Genomic DNA, 16,907 nt, shown 5'->3' on the forward strand with positions numbered 1-16,907 from the left:
TGATTCCCTCTATAAAAATTCAATTTGGACACATTTGAGGGACTCTATATATTCATTACATAAAATAAGGTCATGCACGTGTAGATCCACATGTTTTTTAGGTGTATATTATAAACCAGCCACTATAAAGACCATGGGTGAGGGAGGGTCCACACTTACCTTCCCTCACCAACCCATACCCCATGCCCTGGGCCTACTTATTCCTTTCACCATGCTCAAATGACTTTCGGTGAGGTGTTGACTCAGGATATTAAATTGGAAGCTGGCTTACATGTTTGGGAGTAGCACTGACTTCAGGATCCCCTTTTGGTGAGAAATTGTAAGTCAAATAGTCACTGGACATAGTGGGTTCTGAGAGTAACAATGGATTATAGTTTGTGATTCAATCACTGGCTCCAACAACCACACAGTAAATGCAGGCTATGAGTGAGTGTTATCAGTATATGGAGACCAGCTATAACTACGTGTCTACATGTGTATAATTTGTACACATATTTACATACATGCACACTGATATTTTTCTCATGCAAATCCTAATCCAGACAGAGTAAAACCTCATTAATTTATACTGTGCAGCTCAGAATTTGTGATGGTGTAAAGTTTCTATGTGATTTTCACTGATACAGCTTCACGCTGAATCCCACAATCTAGAATTTTAAGACACGTTATTTATAATGCATAAAGCAATGCTCATATGCTTAACTAAGAAGCATTGACATCTTATATCTTAGCTTTACTGCTCACAGAAATGTAAAACAATAATAATAAAAGTTTTCCGCGGGTGATATTAATTTTCAATAGTTTAAATAGGACCCCTCCAACCTTCCCACAGAAACTTAACACCAAACTAACAAGGTTTAATTGTCTCAATGGAGCAATTCGGTGTTTCTGAACAGCCAGCAAATGCTTTAGGTATCACTACTTTAAAGCTTCCTGTTGCCTTCAGAGAGGAAAAAAAGATTTGAGAAACTGACTTATCAGAATATAAGGTTTACAAGAAGATAATTAGCTCAAAATAAGTTCTATTAGAAAAAGACAAGGACAGGCATAGGACACATGCACAAATGGAAAATGCTCAAAAGAAAGACAACGTGTGAGCCAGCAATATGAAGCAGAAAAGGAACAAGTGAAAAAGGATGACAACATTTCTTAGGTAAGTATGCACAAAACACTGCAATGTTCTCTTTGGAAACCAACTTAAGGAGCACCCAGAGTGCCTCAATGACAAACAAAAGAATGTCCACAACATTTGCTATTAGAAACATATGCTGGTCTGATTACGTACAGTGCACAGTGATGTTGACAGAATCTTGATCTTCTCCTACAAGATTTTCTGCCACACAAGAGATTTGCTTTCCACTGTCATCAGATGAAATATTAGTTATCCTTAAGGAGCCCTGTGTGTTGCTTGTTTCATTCTACAAATGAATTAAGAGACAAAAATAACCTTGATTAGGATTGATCCCAAAGTGACAAGATTTGGGGTTTCTTCTCCAACTAGAGAAAAATGTGTGTGGGGAGGTGCATGTGAGTGTGTGTGTAAAACATTAGATTCACAAAAGGGAAGTTATTTTATGTTTAGGTTTCAATCACTTAACATGTAAGGTTGACTTAATCCTGGGATTCCTACCCCCTTCCTCCAAGAGAGAAGATCACACGGATAGTGATTCTCCTAGCTCAGGATGACACAAAAAGCTTATTAGGAATACAAAGACTCTCCAATCTGTTCGGTGTAAATAATTAAAATGAAAACCTGCATTAGTCTTTGCTAATTAAGAATAAATGGAAAGCAAATTTACATGCATGAATACTTCATCATAAATTCTGTATGTGGGCCTATAAAATATTAACTGGTTATCACTACATTTAGTACAATCTCAGTTTGGAAATATTCTCATCTCTCTATTAAGACAGAGCTAAATCAGACTTACTGTATGTTTGGAAACCAAATTTCCAACATCCCAGTACATATTAGGAAGTGGATCGCCTGCCACACTGCAAAACAATGTGATAGACTGTCCTTCCTCCACAGTGAGGTTAGGTGCAGCCAAATTCACAGATGGCAAACCTATGGAATAAGAAAAGCACACAAAAACATATGCAAATGGTTAAATAAAGTCTCAAAGTAATAGCAATAAATTGAGAAGTCTTTATGCTGCAAAATCAATCATTTACTTTCTGAGACTGAAAAAGTGTCAAGTTGATAAGTTTAATAAATGTAATATGGACAAAAAGTGTACAGTAATTAGATTTGAACACAGATTATTACATTTCTTTAAAAGGTTATTGCAAGAAAAAAACCCTTGTACTTAAAAAAAAACACTAGCTCACAGAACTTTGAATTCCACCTCTTTCTGTTTTTTCAGCTGCTAATCCAGTTTTTTGTACATAAACAAGCACTGTGCCTATGGACTAACCTCTTATATCATTTATTTCCCCCTGCCTCCTCCCTTTACTTCTTTTTTAATAATCAAAAGAACAAAAGGATAAGATGCATCTATGTTTTCTCATAAATCTGGGGGGTTTTTTGCATTAAGTAACTCGTGAATTTAACCTACTATCAGACCCAGGGCTTCAAAGGGTCAGACTGTTGAAGAAAATGTAGTTTCAAAGCATTTTTCAAAGATGAAACTTGACACATCACAAGGTTAGGATGCCTCCAGATAATATGAATCACCATTAACTGTTATGAGCAAAGCTGGTCATTCCATTTGCAGCGTGAGGAAAAGTTAACACGAACACTTACTACAATGAAAGTTTCTTTTCTTTTTTATTTTGGAAACCCTAAACATATATTCGTTTTCAGAGGAAATTTTTAATAATTTTAAGTGTTTATAAACATTTTTTAACATTTCAGTGGAGTGTGGTTTTTATAGCCTTACATTTCAAAAGCTTTTAATTAATGCTATCACTTCATCAAAGTATCACTCCTATTGGGTATGTACACTACTTTTTACAGAGGAATCTGATTGCTTTTGTCAGAGGAAGAAACAACATAACAGGTCCTTCCAGTCAAACCAATGTCCTTCTTGACATCAGAAGCATTACTTGGGACTCTTCACCCTGAGAGCTGGGTCCCACATAACAATAATAGGTCATTAATTGAGAAGCAACCTGGTGATCAAATAAAGCAACTTGTCTCCAAAAACCATTAAATTGCAATTAACCCATCCATCTGACCCACTATCTTCACTTTGCCATGCATAAACACTTCTTTACGAAGTATCCCTTACTGACAAAGCCTTTTTTTTTTCAGTATTGGAGTTTGAACTGAAGGTCTACACCTTGAGCCACTCCAGCCTTTTTTTTTGTGTGTGATAGGTTTTGTTAAGATAGGGTCTCACAAACTATTTGCCTGGACTGAAAGCCATTGTTCTTTAATATTGAAATCAGACTAGAGCAAGATTTGTAGTATATGTCTCATGGTCTTCCCACCATTGAGAAAAGAACAGCCCAATCAAATCTGGCTTTGGGGAGCACCTCTTTGAAACTCTTCCTTCCTATAAGCATTCAATATATACCTATGCTACATCTTTCACAAGATTTCAAAGAACCCATAATACCCTTATATTTATGGGGCAATGAAGCACTCAACAATGGCCAAGAGACAGCACAGCAAATAGAAATGAGCCTAAACCCTAAACCTGGCTCATACTAAAGGATGGTCTTGGGTAATTCTCAATGTGTTCTTCTGTGACAATTATATTGCTATGTCTTGGTTTTTCTGTTTTAGCATTGTCTATGAACCTCCCACCATGTAAGAGAACTAGACCACTTACTTTCACACAGAGAAATCAGCTCCCCCATGTGCCCATACCTTTCTCAACACAGTTCTGTCTTTGCATCTTTCTACATGCTATGAAGTGATATTGTCTAATAGGAATATAAAGCTTATTATGGGTATATAAGTCTTATTGATACCTGTACCAGCTAAAATGTAATAGCACATTAAGATATGTGTCACAAAGAAAGGAGAAAAATGTCAATTCAGCTATGATGCAACGATTTCTTAGAGCTCTCTTTATTTGGATGTTGGATCTTCTGAACAGCCCATCTCATTTTTGAATTTTTTCTCTCCTATTTTCCACCTTTGTGTCTATTTGCTGTATCTACAGAGAAATTTCTTCAGAAATACCTTTCAAATCTTCTTTTCAGGTTTTTTAATTCCTCTGCCATACTTTTAGTTTCCAAGGCTCTTTTTCTTTCTTGAACATTCTTCTTTTACATAGAACCCTAGTTTTCTTTCACTGGTATAATATCTCTTCTGATCCTGAGATATTTTTGATGATTTCTTTTGATTTTTTTCCTTCTGTTGATATCAACTTTGTTTCTTGCAATTGTGGGTGGCTTTCCTTCCTCTTTATGATTGCTTTATGTTTGTCTTTCATATTATAACCTTTCCTCAAATATTTGAGGATTCTTGACTATTCACACATTTTATAGAATGTCTTGCTAGCTGGGTACCCATGGCTCATGTCGGTAATCCTAGCTAGTCAGAAAGGTAAGCATTTTGTCTTTAATTAATGAGGTCTATGAGTTGGAAATGTCAAATATATCTTTAAAAATTGCCCAATTCAATGTAGGCCTGGAATTTAAAGATTAAGTTCTTTTTGCTTGTTTGTTTTTGGTGGGTCTGGGGTTTGAATTCAGGGCTTCTGTTCGCAAAGCAACTCTCTACCACTTGGACCATACCTCCAGTCCATTTTACTCTGGTTATCCTCCAGATCTCAGCCTCTCAAGTAGCCAGGATTACAGGCATGAGCCACCAGCACCCAGCTAAGCTTAGGGTCTTCATCACTACAGTACACTACATCCCAGAGCTACATACATCCATGTTAGCACAGACCATAAATACCACAGCATATCCATGATCTAGAAATTTGGTTCATTTAAAAAATTATGTGTCTATTTTATGAAAGAAGGATGAATTTTCTTTATTTATCGAGAAATTGTATCACCCTGTCATAACAGTTTCCAAAGGAATCTGTACAAAATTGGCCAAGTCTAGATCTTTTAAATGTAAAGTCTTCCATAAATGAGTAAGCATCTGACTCATGTTAATTCTACAACGTTAATATGTTGGCCAAAGATTCAATAATGGAAAAAAGACAATCTGTACTTGAAATATCACTTGATGTTTAATTAGCACAATAAAAATGAACTGCAAAACATGAATAGCCAAGGCAGGGTTAACCACTTGCCATGCACTACTCCCTGGCTTAATAAGATTTGAAATCAGGACAAATGCAGAGCAAAGTCCAGCAATGCTTCCAAGAGCTGCTAGCACTAGCATGGTAAGATCCTAATTCTGAGCACCACAGCAGTCATCTTTACACACTGGGAATTTCACTGGACATGAGTGATGGCCTGCCTTGTGGACAGACAGACACTTCCAGGTCAGTGTCTCTTGATCTGGATTTATTCAGGAAGGACATACTCAACAGAAAAGATCAACAACACAGTTGAAAAGACTGACTTTCTTTAGGCAAAGGTTTCCCAAATTTTAAATGCTCATAGAAATCGTCAGAAGATCTTGTTTAAAAGAAAAAATATATATATATCTATGTGTATACATACATATTGCTTTTTTCCAGGAGATCTGGGTTAGGGCCCAGAGAGTTGTCATTTCTGACAAGCTCCCTATTCCATACACCACAGTTTGAGTAACAAGGGTTTAGACAATGAGTATTGGACAACTATTCCCTAGGCTTTTGTTTCTACAAATTTTTTCTTAAAATCGACAGGAGTATAGTCTAGTCTACCAAGCTTTCCCTAAAGTGTATTCTGAAGAGATCTAATTCCTTGAGATCCTGGAGGAATGGGGGGAAGAAAGAAATCCAAGATTTGAAAAAAATAAGAAGAAAAGAGAAAGAAAATCCTATAAGAAACTGGACATTCACAATGCAGATTGCCATATTAAAATATATGAGAAGTCCTGCTATAACTTTTTTTTTAAAAAACTTTTTTGTGTTTTTAAACACATTTAACTTCTATTTCTATTCCCCAAGATGATTTGAGTATATAGCCATTTGTTTGATGTCTTGCTGTGGCTTTGTTATTTCCCCTTGAAGCAATTGACTAAATATAAAACCCACACATATTTAAATCCAGATATAAAACACATTTACAGTTACCTATTTTTTTGATGACATTAATAGCTAATATTTACTGTGTATTTAATAGTGCTAGACTCCATCTCAAACATTTTCCATGTATTATTTTATTATTCATCCTAAAAATTCTAGGAAGTAAGGTGCCATTAATATCCGTATTTCCAGGTGAAGAAGTTAAACCTTAGCAATTATCATAACTAAGAGCTGAGGAGTTGGCACTCATCTATCCCACATCTGTCTGTCTGTGGTCTTGATAAGCACATCTGTGGCTACCTCTTTTGCAGGTGTCTCCCAAGCCTCTGTCCCCAGTCAGGAGCACTGCTTCTTGAGAGCTGACCATGTGACCTGGGTCCTCTGGTAATGAATTCAAAGACTATCACTTTCTAATAGTCGAGAAAAGCAAGTCTCTAGTCATTTTGGATTATTAACTAGAAGGGTCAAGTTTGGGTTTTATTTTTCAGTATTCACTAAGAAGTCAGGATTGTGTTCTTCTTCAGTTTATTTCAGTGATTCTGACTCTGTCTGTCCCAGGTTGGGTCATCATTCCAGGTTTGTAAAAACATTCAAGCCAACTAGGATTTTTGTCTACCCTGTGTCTTCTTTCACTTCTATTTGTGCATGCTTAAAGAACTTAGAACAAATGAATACTTAACCTCTCAGTTCTTTCTCTGCAGAATATTAAAAGTATATAAACCTTTCCCTCTACCCTTCATGACATGTCTTCTAATTTCTTTGTCTCCTCAACCAGGAATGAAGCCAGAATGAGCCTGACCTATTTAGAAGTGACTGATTTACACCTGGTTGCAAAAATGACAGAAAATTAGCAAAATGACTTTGCAAGCTCAAATTGGAAATTGTCCTTCTAACCTTATGTGAGCCACTTCACGACAGTGACAGCTACCATAATACTTCTAAACACAAAAATTTAAACAGCAGCTGACAGACTTTAAAAAAAAAAGCTTCACTTGGCATTCTAAAAAGATAAAGAAAATCAATGTTGCACTCCATGGTTTGCTTTATTTTAAGAGATAAAATCTGATCTCTAATAAAATTAAAGCAACACAATACATTAAAGTAGACTTGATGCTTTCCAGGAAGAAAATAATAAACCCAGTTAAGATGTTATACCAGTCTAACATCCACACAGAGCACTAGAGTAGCATTTTCTTTTAACGTTAACAACATAGAATTACTACCAGCCTATTTTCCTGGTTAAAGAAAGGAATATATACAAATATGCTAAACAGACATGTATGCCAAAAACTATGGCAGATGTCAAAAGTAAATCTTAAAAATAAATCGTTAGCCGGGTGCCAGTGGCTCACACCTCTTATCCTAGCTACTCAGGAGGCAGAGATCAAGGGCATTGTGATTTGAAGCCAGCCTCGAGCAAAGAGTTTGTAAGACCCTATTTCAAAAATACCCAATAGGAAAAAGGGCTGGCAGAGTGGCTCAAGTGGTAGAGTGCCCGCCTAGCAAGCATGAAACCCTGAGTTCAAAGCCCAGTACCACCAAAAAATAAAATAAAATAAAAATAAATCATCAAAATCAATTTAATTCAAGGAAGTAGGCCTCTCCTCCTAGACACCTGTGGGCCTTCCATGACCTCACTATTATAGTCATACATATTTCATAAGACTTAAGGAGTCACACCACTAAAAGTTGTAAAAGTAGAGCATTGAAATTGTCATAATAAATAACAAGGAAACAAAGGCACGTCTGATACTAATCCATTGGACAGCTGAGAGTGTTTTCTACAGTAGCTACAGTTCTCAACCATCAAGTGAACTGGCACCTTACATTCACTGTGGGGCCACCTGCCTCTACAGTAACTAGTTGCTAGTGAAATGGGTTAAGGAATTGTTTTGATATGACCCAGAGGAATACTACCTTTTTTAAATGTATTTGTCATCTTTTTAGAACAGAGCGTTTCACCCACTGTTAACAATGCCTGAAAAACCTCTCCTCCAGATAAGATTTAAACCATCATTATAGAATTAAAATTTTGAAGTATAAAGGTCACTGCTTCTTAATAATCCCATCCACCCAGGGGAGATAACTGAGAAGCTTATACTGCAAAAAGACCCACCAAGTGTGCAGGAATTGAGCATTTTTTAAACACTAGGAGACACATAATTTCATCAAAAACACTAAAAGGAAAACAGGACCATTTTTATAAGGAATGATGAATCAGCACAAGCCAACAAAATTACCTTTCCTCATTAGCACTTGTGTGACCCCCTTTCAGTCTTCAAAACCACCATTCATAGCACCACTTTATTCCAGCTAATGTGGAAATTGTATAAATATGTTTTGTTGCTTTGCAATTAACAAAGTTTTTCTAAGGTTTAAAAATACCTTGTGGGGAAACAGACTACAATTTGTTTCACAGCATGAATAAATTTACAGTCATTCATGGTGGGTGGAGACTGTTAGAAAAATATTGTGAGAATTTTGGCTGTTAATAGGAATGGTGCAGTTAAACCTCCCAGCTTCATGTACCACATTCGATTAATCTCTAAGGAGTTAGTAAAAAAAGAAGAAAGGAGACTATCTTAAAATGAAATGAGGAGCTGGGTATGGTGGTGCATGCCTGTAATTCCAGCTATTCTGGAGGCAGAGATCAGAAGAATCATGGTTCAAAGTTATTCCAGGCAAAAAGTTAGCAAGAACCCCTATGAACAAGGACTTGGAGGTACAGTCTTGCATCCCAGCTGCTAGGGAGGCATAAGTAGAGGAATAAGGTCCAGGCCCTACCCTGAGAATCTTCCTGAAAAAAGGCAACATATACATACACACACAATAAGGAGAATAAGGACAGAGATGTCAAAGGAGATTGAAAATGCTAAAATACGGGATAAGTTGGCTAGAGTAATGTTTAAGTTGTTTTAAATTGACTGAAACATTCACACCATTCTATGAGAAACCTGATCCAATCTGATCATTAATATAATATGATTCATAAATTTATCAATTGATCAACTCATCAAACATTGATCAAAGGTCTATTATGTTCAAGGGAGTATACTGAGCATTATGGAAGACACATGTTTGCATGAAGCAGTAGAGAAGCTGTTCTTAACATAATACTTATATGGTGAAGGGTTGAGGGGAGCACTGAAGGAAAACCTACACTTCAAAGGGAACGTCCCAACACCCCTCTCTTCTAGTGAAAGGAAGAGTATCAGTGACAAACTAAATGCAATGGCCATGGTCACCAGCAAACTATTGGTGTAGAATGATGGCACATGACAAAGCCATACTCTCAGCCAATTCCAAGTTAGCAAAAAAGTTTCATTAAAAAATCAGTTGGCAGAGTGGCTCAAGTGGTAGAGTGCCTGCCTAGCAAGCATGAGGCCTTGAATTCAAACCCCAGTACTGCCAAAATACTCTTCCATATGGAAAGAAGATGAAGTCCATTAATCTGTAACTTAAACACAACATATGTGTTTTTAAAACACATCTAGAAGAACAAATTGACCATGAATCCATTTTTTAAGCAAGGTATCTGATTTCCCCCCCCTTTGGCAGTATGGGATTTGAACTCAGGGCCTCACATTACTAGGCAGGCACTCTCCCTCTTGTACTACTCTGCCAGGCCTTTCTTGTTGGTTATTTTTGAGATAGAGTCTCCTTTATGCCCAGGCCATCCTGGGCTGCAGCCCTCTTATTTACACTTCCCAGCAGGATGATAGGAACACACCACCACGTCTAGTCATTAGTTGAGATGGAGGAGGGTGCGGGCAGGGGGGAGTCTCACAAACATTTTTGCCTAGACTGGCCTCAAATCTCCTTCCTCTCCATCTCTGCCTCTCAAGTAGCTATGATTTTAGACTAGAGCCACTTCTCCTGGCAAGACATTTAATTTGAAGATGTTAGAATGTTATTATTATCTGGTTTCTTCAACATGGAATTTCAGAGGAAGATTTGAAATTCAACACTCTGTCATAATTTTTTGCTCAATTGTCTAACTTCTTTTAAAAGAGCCAAAGTTGGGAGCCCATGATGAAGAAAATTAATACATTACTAAGTCTCAAACTGAAACCTTCCACCTCTCATCCCAAATCTCTAGGAAAACATAAAATACTTCTCAAAAATCCAGAACCATGTTGAAAAATTAGAGAGCATATATTGATGAATAAGAAACTGTGAGGATGCTGGAGCAAGAGAAAACAGGAACAGAAGTAAGGAAAGCAGTGGGGCTCCTTTTTGAAGGAGGCTTTAGGCTGAGCCAAAACTAGAGAGGAAAAGATTGCAGAATAGGCAAGTCACAAGTGACAGGTAAGAAAACTTCCAGAGACCCCCTTCCTGCCCTCCCACCTTGGGCATGCATTCAAAACAGCTGTAGAAAAGCAGTCAGTGAGGAGACTTCACAGGAGAAAACTAGTTATACCATTTGCTGGTGATGGCACCTAGGGCTCCAAGGGTCACCAGCACAGGAAAGTGTGTGTCACTCAGAAGACTAATCACTGGAGATGGTGAAAATTATAAATCAATGGCTGAGAGGAAAAAATTCAGAAGCAGGAGAAATAGCCAAATAGCAAAGTAGTGAGAGAACAAATTCTCTCATAATGCAAGCAGAAGAAGACAAGGATACATGGAAATTCTTAAAGAAGCACTGAGAGGATGCAACCATAAGTAAATATCTCCATCCAATGAGAATTCCTGGATGAAAAGTAAATGGAAAGAAAACACAAAGTAAACCAATAAGAACACTTTTCCAGAACAAAAGACATGAACAAGGGCGCCCCTTGTGCCAAAGAGAATTAAAAAAATAATTCCCACACTCACTTTGTGGTGAAATTTAATAAAATGTATAAGAGGAAAAACCTCAAAACTTCTAGAAGAGAAAGAAAAGTCTAAGTTACCTGACCAAAAAAATAAGCATCAAACTGACCTCAGCAACACTGACAATAAAAAGAAGGTGGCACAATATGTACAAAGTTCTAAGTGTTTTGAACTTGGAATGTTTGCTCAACCAATTACATCAACAAGGAAAAGATACAGGCTGATTTTCCACCACATAAAAAGTTGGAGACTTTATTTTTTCAATTTCTCTGAAAGAAATATTAATAGACACACATCAGCAAAAGGCAAAAATCACTTTAAGGGAAGCCCTAGGGCACAAGAGTCAATGATCTACAAAAATCATTATTTTTCAAGAAAATTAGGTAATAACCTAGCAACAAAATCCCAGACCACATCAAGCTGAGGGATGGATGGAAGAAATACAGGGTAGTGAAAGTGTCATGTCCTGTCTTTGGGTGTTATCTCTAGATACCTGCAGAAAATATGTGTTGAATGGGGAACCAATGGCTCATACCTGTAATCCTAGCAATTTGGGAGGCTGAGATTGGGAGGATCTCAGTTGGAGGCCAGCCCTAGCAAATAGTTTGCAACACCTCACCTCCAAAAAATAACAAGAGTAAAATGGACTGAAAGTATGGCTTAAGCATAAGAGCCTGCTTTGTGAATACAAAAACCCTGATTTCAAATCCCAGTCCCACATATATACATGAAATTTGTGTAGTAAACATTTTGTCTTTATATATTTTTCCAAAAGAACGGAAATATAATTTACAACTTTCAAACAACTAAGAAAAAAACACATGAAGAAAGAACATGTCAATGAAAATAAAGAAAACACCAGAAAAATGAGCAAAGGTAGGCAATTCACTAAAGCACAAACACAATTCAATAAGCATATTAGGTACTCAATAGCAATCAAGAAAATACAAACTGAAAAAGCAATGACAACATTTTTTAGAGAGACAAAACTAAGAACTTTGCCAATATTGAGGTATAACTTGCTAGAGTGGCTAAAAATGGATGTAGCCAAATTTTAATGCAGAAACCATGTAAACTAAAAAATTCTGCTTCCTCTTATATACTCTAGAAAAATCTATGCACTTGTACACAGGTGCAAAGAGCATGAATAAGGATATTTGTGGAAACATTACTGTAATAATAAAATATGAGAAATAAGCAAAATGCCCACCAACAGGGGATGGGTGGGAATGCCCACCAATTACATTTGATGTAATTAAGATATATTCTACCATGAATATTATGGCAATGGTTAAAAAGAATGTGATAGATCCTTGACTACCAATCTGAGTTGATCATGAATGAGGAAAAAACAAGCATTACGTATAATATAGGAAATTATTTTTATAACAAAACTTACCAATATTATTTGCATGATTACAAATTAGTAAAAACACTGAAAGAAAATAAAAACTAATGGGGAAAAACAAAACATTTGCAGAAGACAAAAGTGATGGGAAAACAAGTGTGTTACTTCACCTGACACAGTCTAAAAAAGTTTTTTGAAAAGCATTATTGAGATTGAAATGAATTATGAATTTAGTACGAGTGTAACTGTTCAGTCTTAATCAATCAAGCCTATGTCTTCATGAGAGTGGATTGAAAAATCTCACTCTCACACACATATTCCACTGAAGATTTGTAAGAAAAAGAAATAGAAATTGTTGAAAATAGACAAATTAAGAAAAATGAGTACCAATTCACTTCCTAAACCCCATCTATCTAAATCACAATTTTGCCAATAATACACAAGCTGAGATGCACCACTGAAATGTTATCAAGACAATGTGGCCAAAAATTAGCATTGAAAAAGTAGAATAGATTTCAGAGGAGGGCAAAGCAAATGTTTGTTCAGAGGTAGCGTGTGACATGAGAGCAGGAGTCAGATGCTCTCTCTTCCTCTCAGTGTCTGCTGGACTAGTGTGGTCACAACAGTCATGGGAATTGAGGAGCTGGCCAAATGGCCAGGTGACTTGACATTGAATCTCTTGTCTTTCTAGGCAGCTTCTGTCAGTGGTACAAATGTGTACCAGAACAGAAAACAGTAATTCTTTCTTTAATTGGGAAAAGATACACATCAAAAGCTGGGTTTTTAAAAAGTGTTGACTGGCAAAAAAAAAAATGCCAAAAGAAGTTATCAAGAGAACAAAGACTGATTCCCCAATTATGAGACTAAAGCACTCTATATGTGGCAGAAAAATCTGTGGGAAGGATAGGTTGCTCTCTTCTGTGGTCCTACCAGGTCAGAAAAAACAAACAAACACATGTTTATTTTTTAATTACACTAAGAGTAGAGTAAACAGCAACTATATTTTTTCTTAAATAAAAATGCACCTCAAATAGGGTCCCCTGAAAATGGAGAATCAATTGTGTTTGGTTAATACACAGTCACTGTGGACAAGAGGAGAGTGTTAACATGGTGTTCTGCTCTATCACTAACCACTAGGCAAGATCACACATAATTGTTTGTGTAGTTGTGAACTGGTTGACTAACTGATTAAAATCCCAATGAAGGAATAATATACATATGCGGGTATCATAGAGGTATGTCACAGAGTAGTAAAATCCTAGCCAGAGAACTTTGATTTTCCTTCCTTGCAGCATGGTAACGCTCACATAGAACTGTGATTTTGCCATACGGTGCCCTTTTAAATTCTGAAGATAGAAATGCTGAGATGAGTGGGGGACAACAGTAAGTGGGAGATCCTGAACCCAGACATGGGGACAAGCAGGTGTAAGGACAGACGTGGGGCACTGCACCAAAACATACAGACATCTGGCAGTAAGATAAGTTTAAGGGAATGTGCTCAACTCAATCCCTTTTGTTTGCACTGCCAGGACATTTGTTCCATCCTGAGGTCCTTCCCTCTACATGTGTATGTGACTGGTGAAGAGTCACACTCTTAGCAGTTCGGATGGATAGATGGATGGATGGGTGGATAGATGGATGGATGGGTGGATAGATGGATGGATGGATGGATAGATGGATGGATGGATGGGTGGATGGATGGATGGGTGGATAGATGGATGGATGGGTGGATAGATGGATGAACAAATGAACAAAGGGATAAATTATGTACTTTTTCTCTGTGCACTTTCAAGCCAGTCATTCAGAATTAATGTATTTACAAAGAATACTCAGTAAAGTTGCTCTCAGCTGACATCTCCACAATGCACACAAATGTCTGATTCACCGGAGACATCTACAGCACACTGTATAAAATCTGGGTAGTGGTAATCTTCCCAGACTCTCCACCACACTAAGGCAATTAGAATAATTAATAGCAACTAGAATGCATTGATTTAAAAATAAATTACCACAATTGGGTATCTGCAGGTTTGCCAGGGGAATATTCTTGCTGCTTTCATTTAGGCAGTACAAATCCTGAGCTTCTGGACTGGATTTTGTCTCTTGGAGAGTCTTGATCCACATAATATCACAGGAGCATGTAAATGGGTTGCCCACCAGGATCCTACATGGAACAAAAATGAAACCCGATCAGGATCCCTTTTCAGTTTTAGCTGTACTAGTGTTTATGAAAGACTACACAGAACACTGTGAATTCTTTTTAGCCAACAACCTTTCCATTTTCAAAGCATGACAGTACTTACTATTCATTCATTTATCTAATAATTACTGAACTGCTGTTATGTGAAAACACTGTAGAGGTTAAAGCAAGCAAAGGGATGCTAAACCTTGCAGAATACTAGGGAAAACAAGACATGAACAGAAAATCCTATAATATAGGATAGCAGAGAATATCTTGTAACCTGGGGGAAATAAGGCACCACAACAAGTTTATTGTGGCTGTTATACAGTTATTAAGAAGGACTTAAGTGAAGATGCCAACAAGTTTTCAGAAACACTAACATTTATCTCTGACAAAGCCAGAGACTTAAGAGTTGTCATAGAGAAAGCTCCAACTTCAGTGGGAAGCAGAATCATTTTATCTCAATTTAAAATGAGATTATAAGTAGAAATCTAAGATTGGGGTGTGAGAGGTAGGAGGTTGGCTCTCCCAGCTTTCTGCATTATGTAACCAGAGTCCATTTCATTCATGCAAGAGAGTTGAGAGGGAGAAGCTGGAAGGAAGGAGACTATAGACCTCCTACACACACACACACACACACACACTGAGCTCCAGACCCAGACTGAGCTGCTTCACCCCCTATGGGAAGATTTGCAAAGCAAAAGCAACCCACCATCCTGACCTCAACCATGCTGCCTGGACTCATGTGGCCTGCCATGGGTGAAAGAAGAAGTGGTCAAGAGGAAAATAAAAACCACAGGGAAAAAATCTTTAAATGCTTATTTATAATACTCAGTAGCCCATTTGAGCTGAATTCCATTTATGGTAATGATCCTTTAAATGAGGCCATTTAAAATCGTTACCTAGACTGACTGGCATTAACCACAATACTTAAGATTTCTTGAGGACAGGTCCTGGGTTTTACAACATCACTTACTCCTGTGGTTTTCTGGTTGGATTCTAGGAAATCTCAGGATCCCTGGAGTCTCTTCTGGTAGTTTCTTTGGGGAAAATGTGGTTATGATAGACTGGTTTAATTTGTGTCTGCTTGATCTCCGCTAACTATCTCGCCAATATTAAAACAGAATTTGCTGCTATGAGATATATAGCATTATGCAGACGAGAACCACAATCAGTAATCCAAGATGTTTCCTAGAGTTCTGAGTACATGGAAAACTAAAGTCTTTTTTAAAAGAGGGCATAACTAAGGCAGTAGAATGGATAAAGAACGGAAGGAATGCTTAAATTATGATATAGCAACGTTCATATCACCACACAACACTGCACACAGCTGGCTCCTTCCTCTAGCCCACTGTGCAGACTCCTTTCACAGTAATTATTATAGCACATTACACTGAAAGAACAGAATCCTTGACACAGAAACTTTTCTCCTTATATCCCCACGGTCTAGGTATTCTGATATATGAGGCACATGATTAATGAATTGATTAAATGTGCTGTAGGGAAAATATTGAGGCATGAATATGAAATCAAAACTCTATTTTCTAATCCTTTCAGGAAATGCTCAACATTTTTCCACTGGTGCCTTACTTGACATCACACATCTCCCCTTAGTTTTCATGTCTATTCTTGTGTTGGAAATGCAAAAGGGCACAGAAAGACAAATGTCACATAATCTCACTCACATGATAGAGCTGAGTAAATTGTCTTCATAGAAATAGGGTGTAGAACAGTGGCTAGCAGAGATTGAGCAGAGTAGTAGGGAAGGGTGATAGTTGATGGCTGGGTATAAAACTATAGTTAGGCAAAAGGAGTAATTTGTAGTGTTCTATTGCATAGTAGAGTGATTATGGTCAACAATCATTAATATTTCAAAATAGCAAGAATAAAGGATTGTGAATGTTCCCAACAAAAAGAAACAGTAAACATTTAAAATGATGGATATGCCAATTATCCTGATTTGATCATTATACATTATATAATATATATCAAAATATCATACTACCCCATATATGTACTACTATTAAATATCAATTTTAAATAAATCTTACAAAAGAAACACAAGTTTTTTCAACTCCCTCAACTCAATTTATTCCAAATAATTGCCAATTTCCAAGACTTCTACATATAGGCCCCATTCCTAACTAGTGGCATCTTCCAGTCCACACAATTTCTTTGGGAACAGATGGACTTTCATAAAAAGATACCCCATGATTCAAACAACACCCAGTTTAAACAAAGCCTCTTCCTGATCTTAAAGGCCATGACCTCTGGGCCCACATGTGCCATACAAAGGCTCTGCCTTAGGGCTCTTTTGAGCACCTTACTGCAGGATTGACAGCAGTTCATATTTGCTTCATAGTGATAAGACTGAGCACACTTGGAAATACTGGCTGTTAGTCATCAATACATTTCAATGCTTTTCCTATCATTCTACAACAGAGGAAATTAAGACATAAGGATAAATATTGAACAC

At 37.1% G+C, this 16,907-nt stretch overlaps 1 protein-coding gene across 11 annotated transcripts in view; it reads right to left on the reverse strand.

Annotated features, from left to right (window-relative positions):
* Positions 1-16,907, reverse strand: part of Ntrk2 (neurotrophic receptor tyrosine kinase 2) — a 333,650-nt gene that overhangs the window by 283,394 nt on the left and 33,349 nt on the right. For all 11 annotated transcript variants that reach the window (XM_074052265.1, XM_074052264.1, XM_020153400.2 and 8 more), the window contains 3 exons: positions 14,259-14,413; positions 1,932-2,068; positions 1,286-1,418 (listed from right to left, as the gene is read on the reverse strand). In XM_074052265.1, the coding sequence (XP_073908366.1) occupies positions 1,286-1,418; positions 1,932-2,068; positions 14,259-14,413 (425 nt within the window). The remainder of the gene's footprint in view (positions 1-1,285; positions 1,419-1,931; positions 2,069-14,258; positions 14,414-16,907) is intronic.

This window comes from Castor canadensis, chromosome 13 (genome assembly GCF_047511655.1).
Source record: "Castor canadensis chromosome 13, mCasCan1.hap1v2, whole genome shotgun sequence".
Taxonomy (NCBI): Eukaryota; Metazoa; Chordata; class Mammalia; order Rodentia; family Castoridae; genus Castor; species Castor canadensis.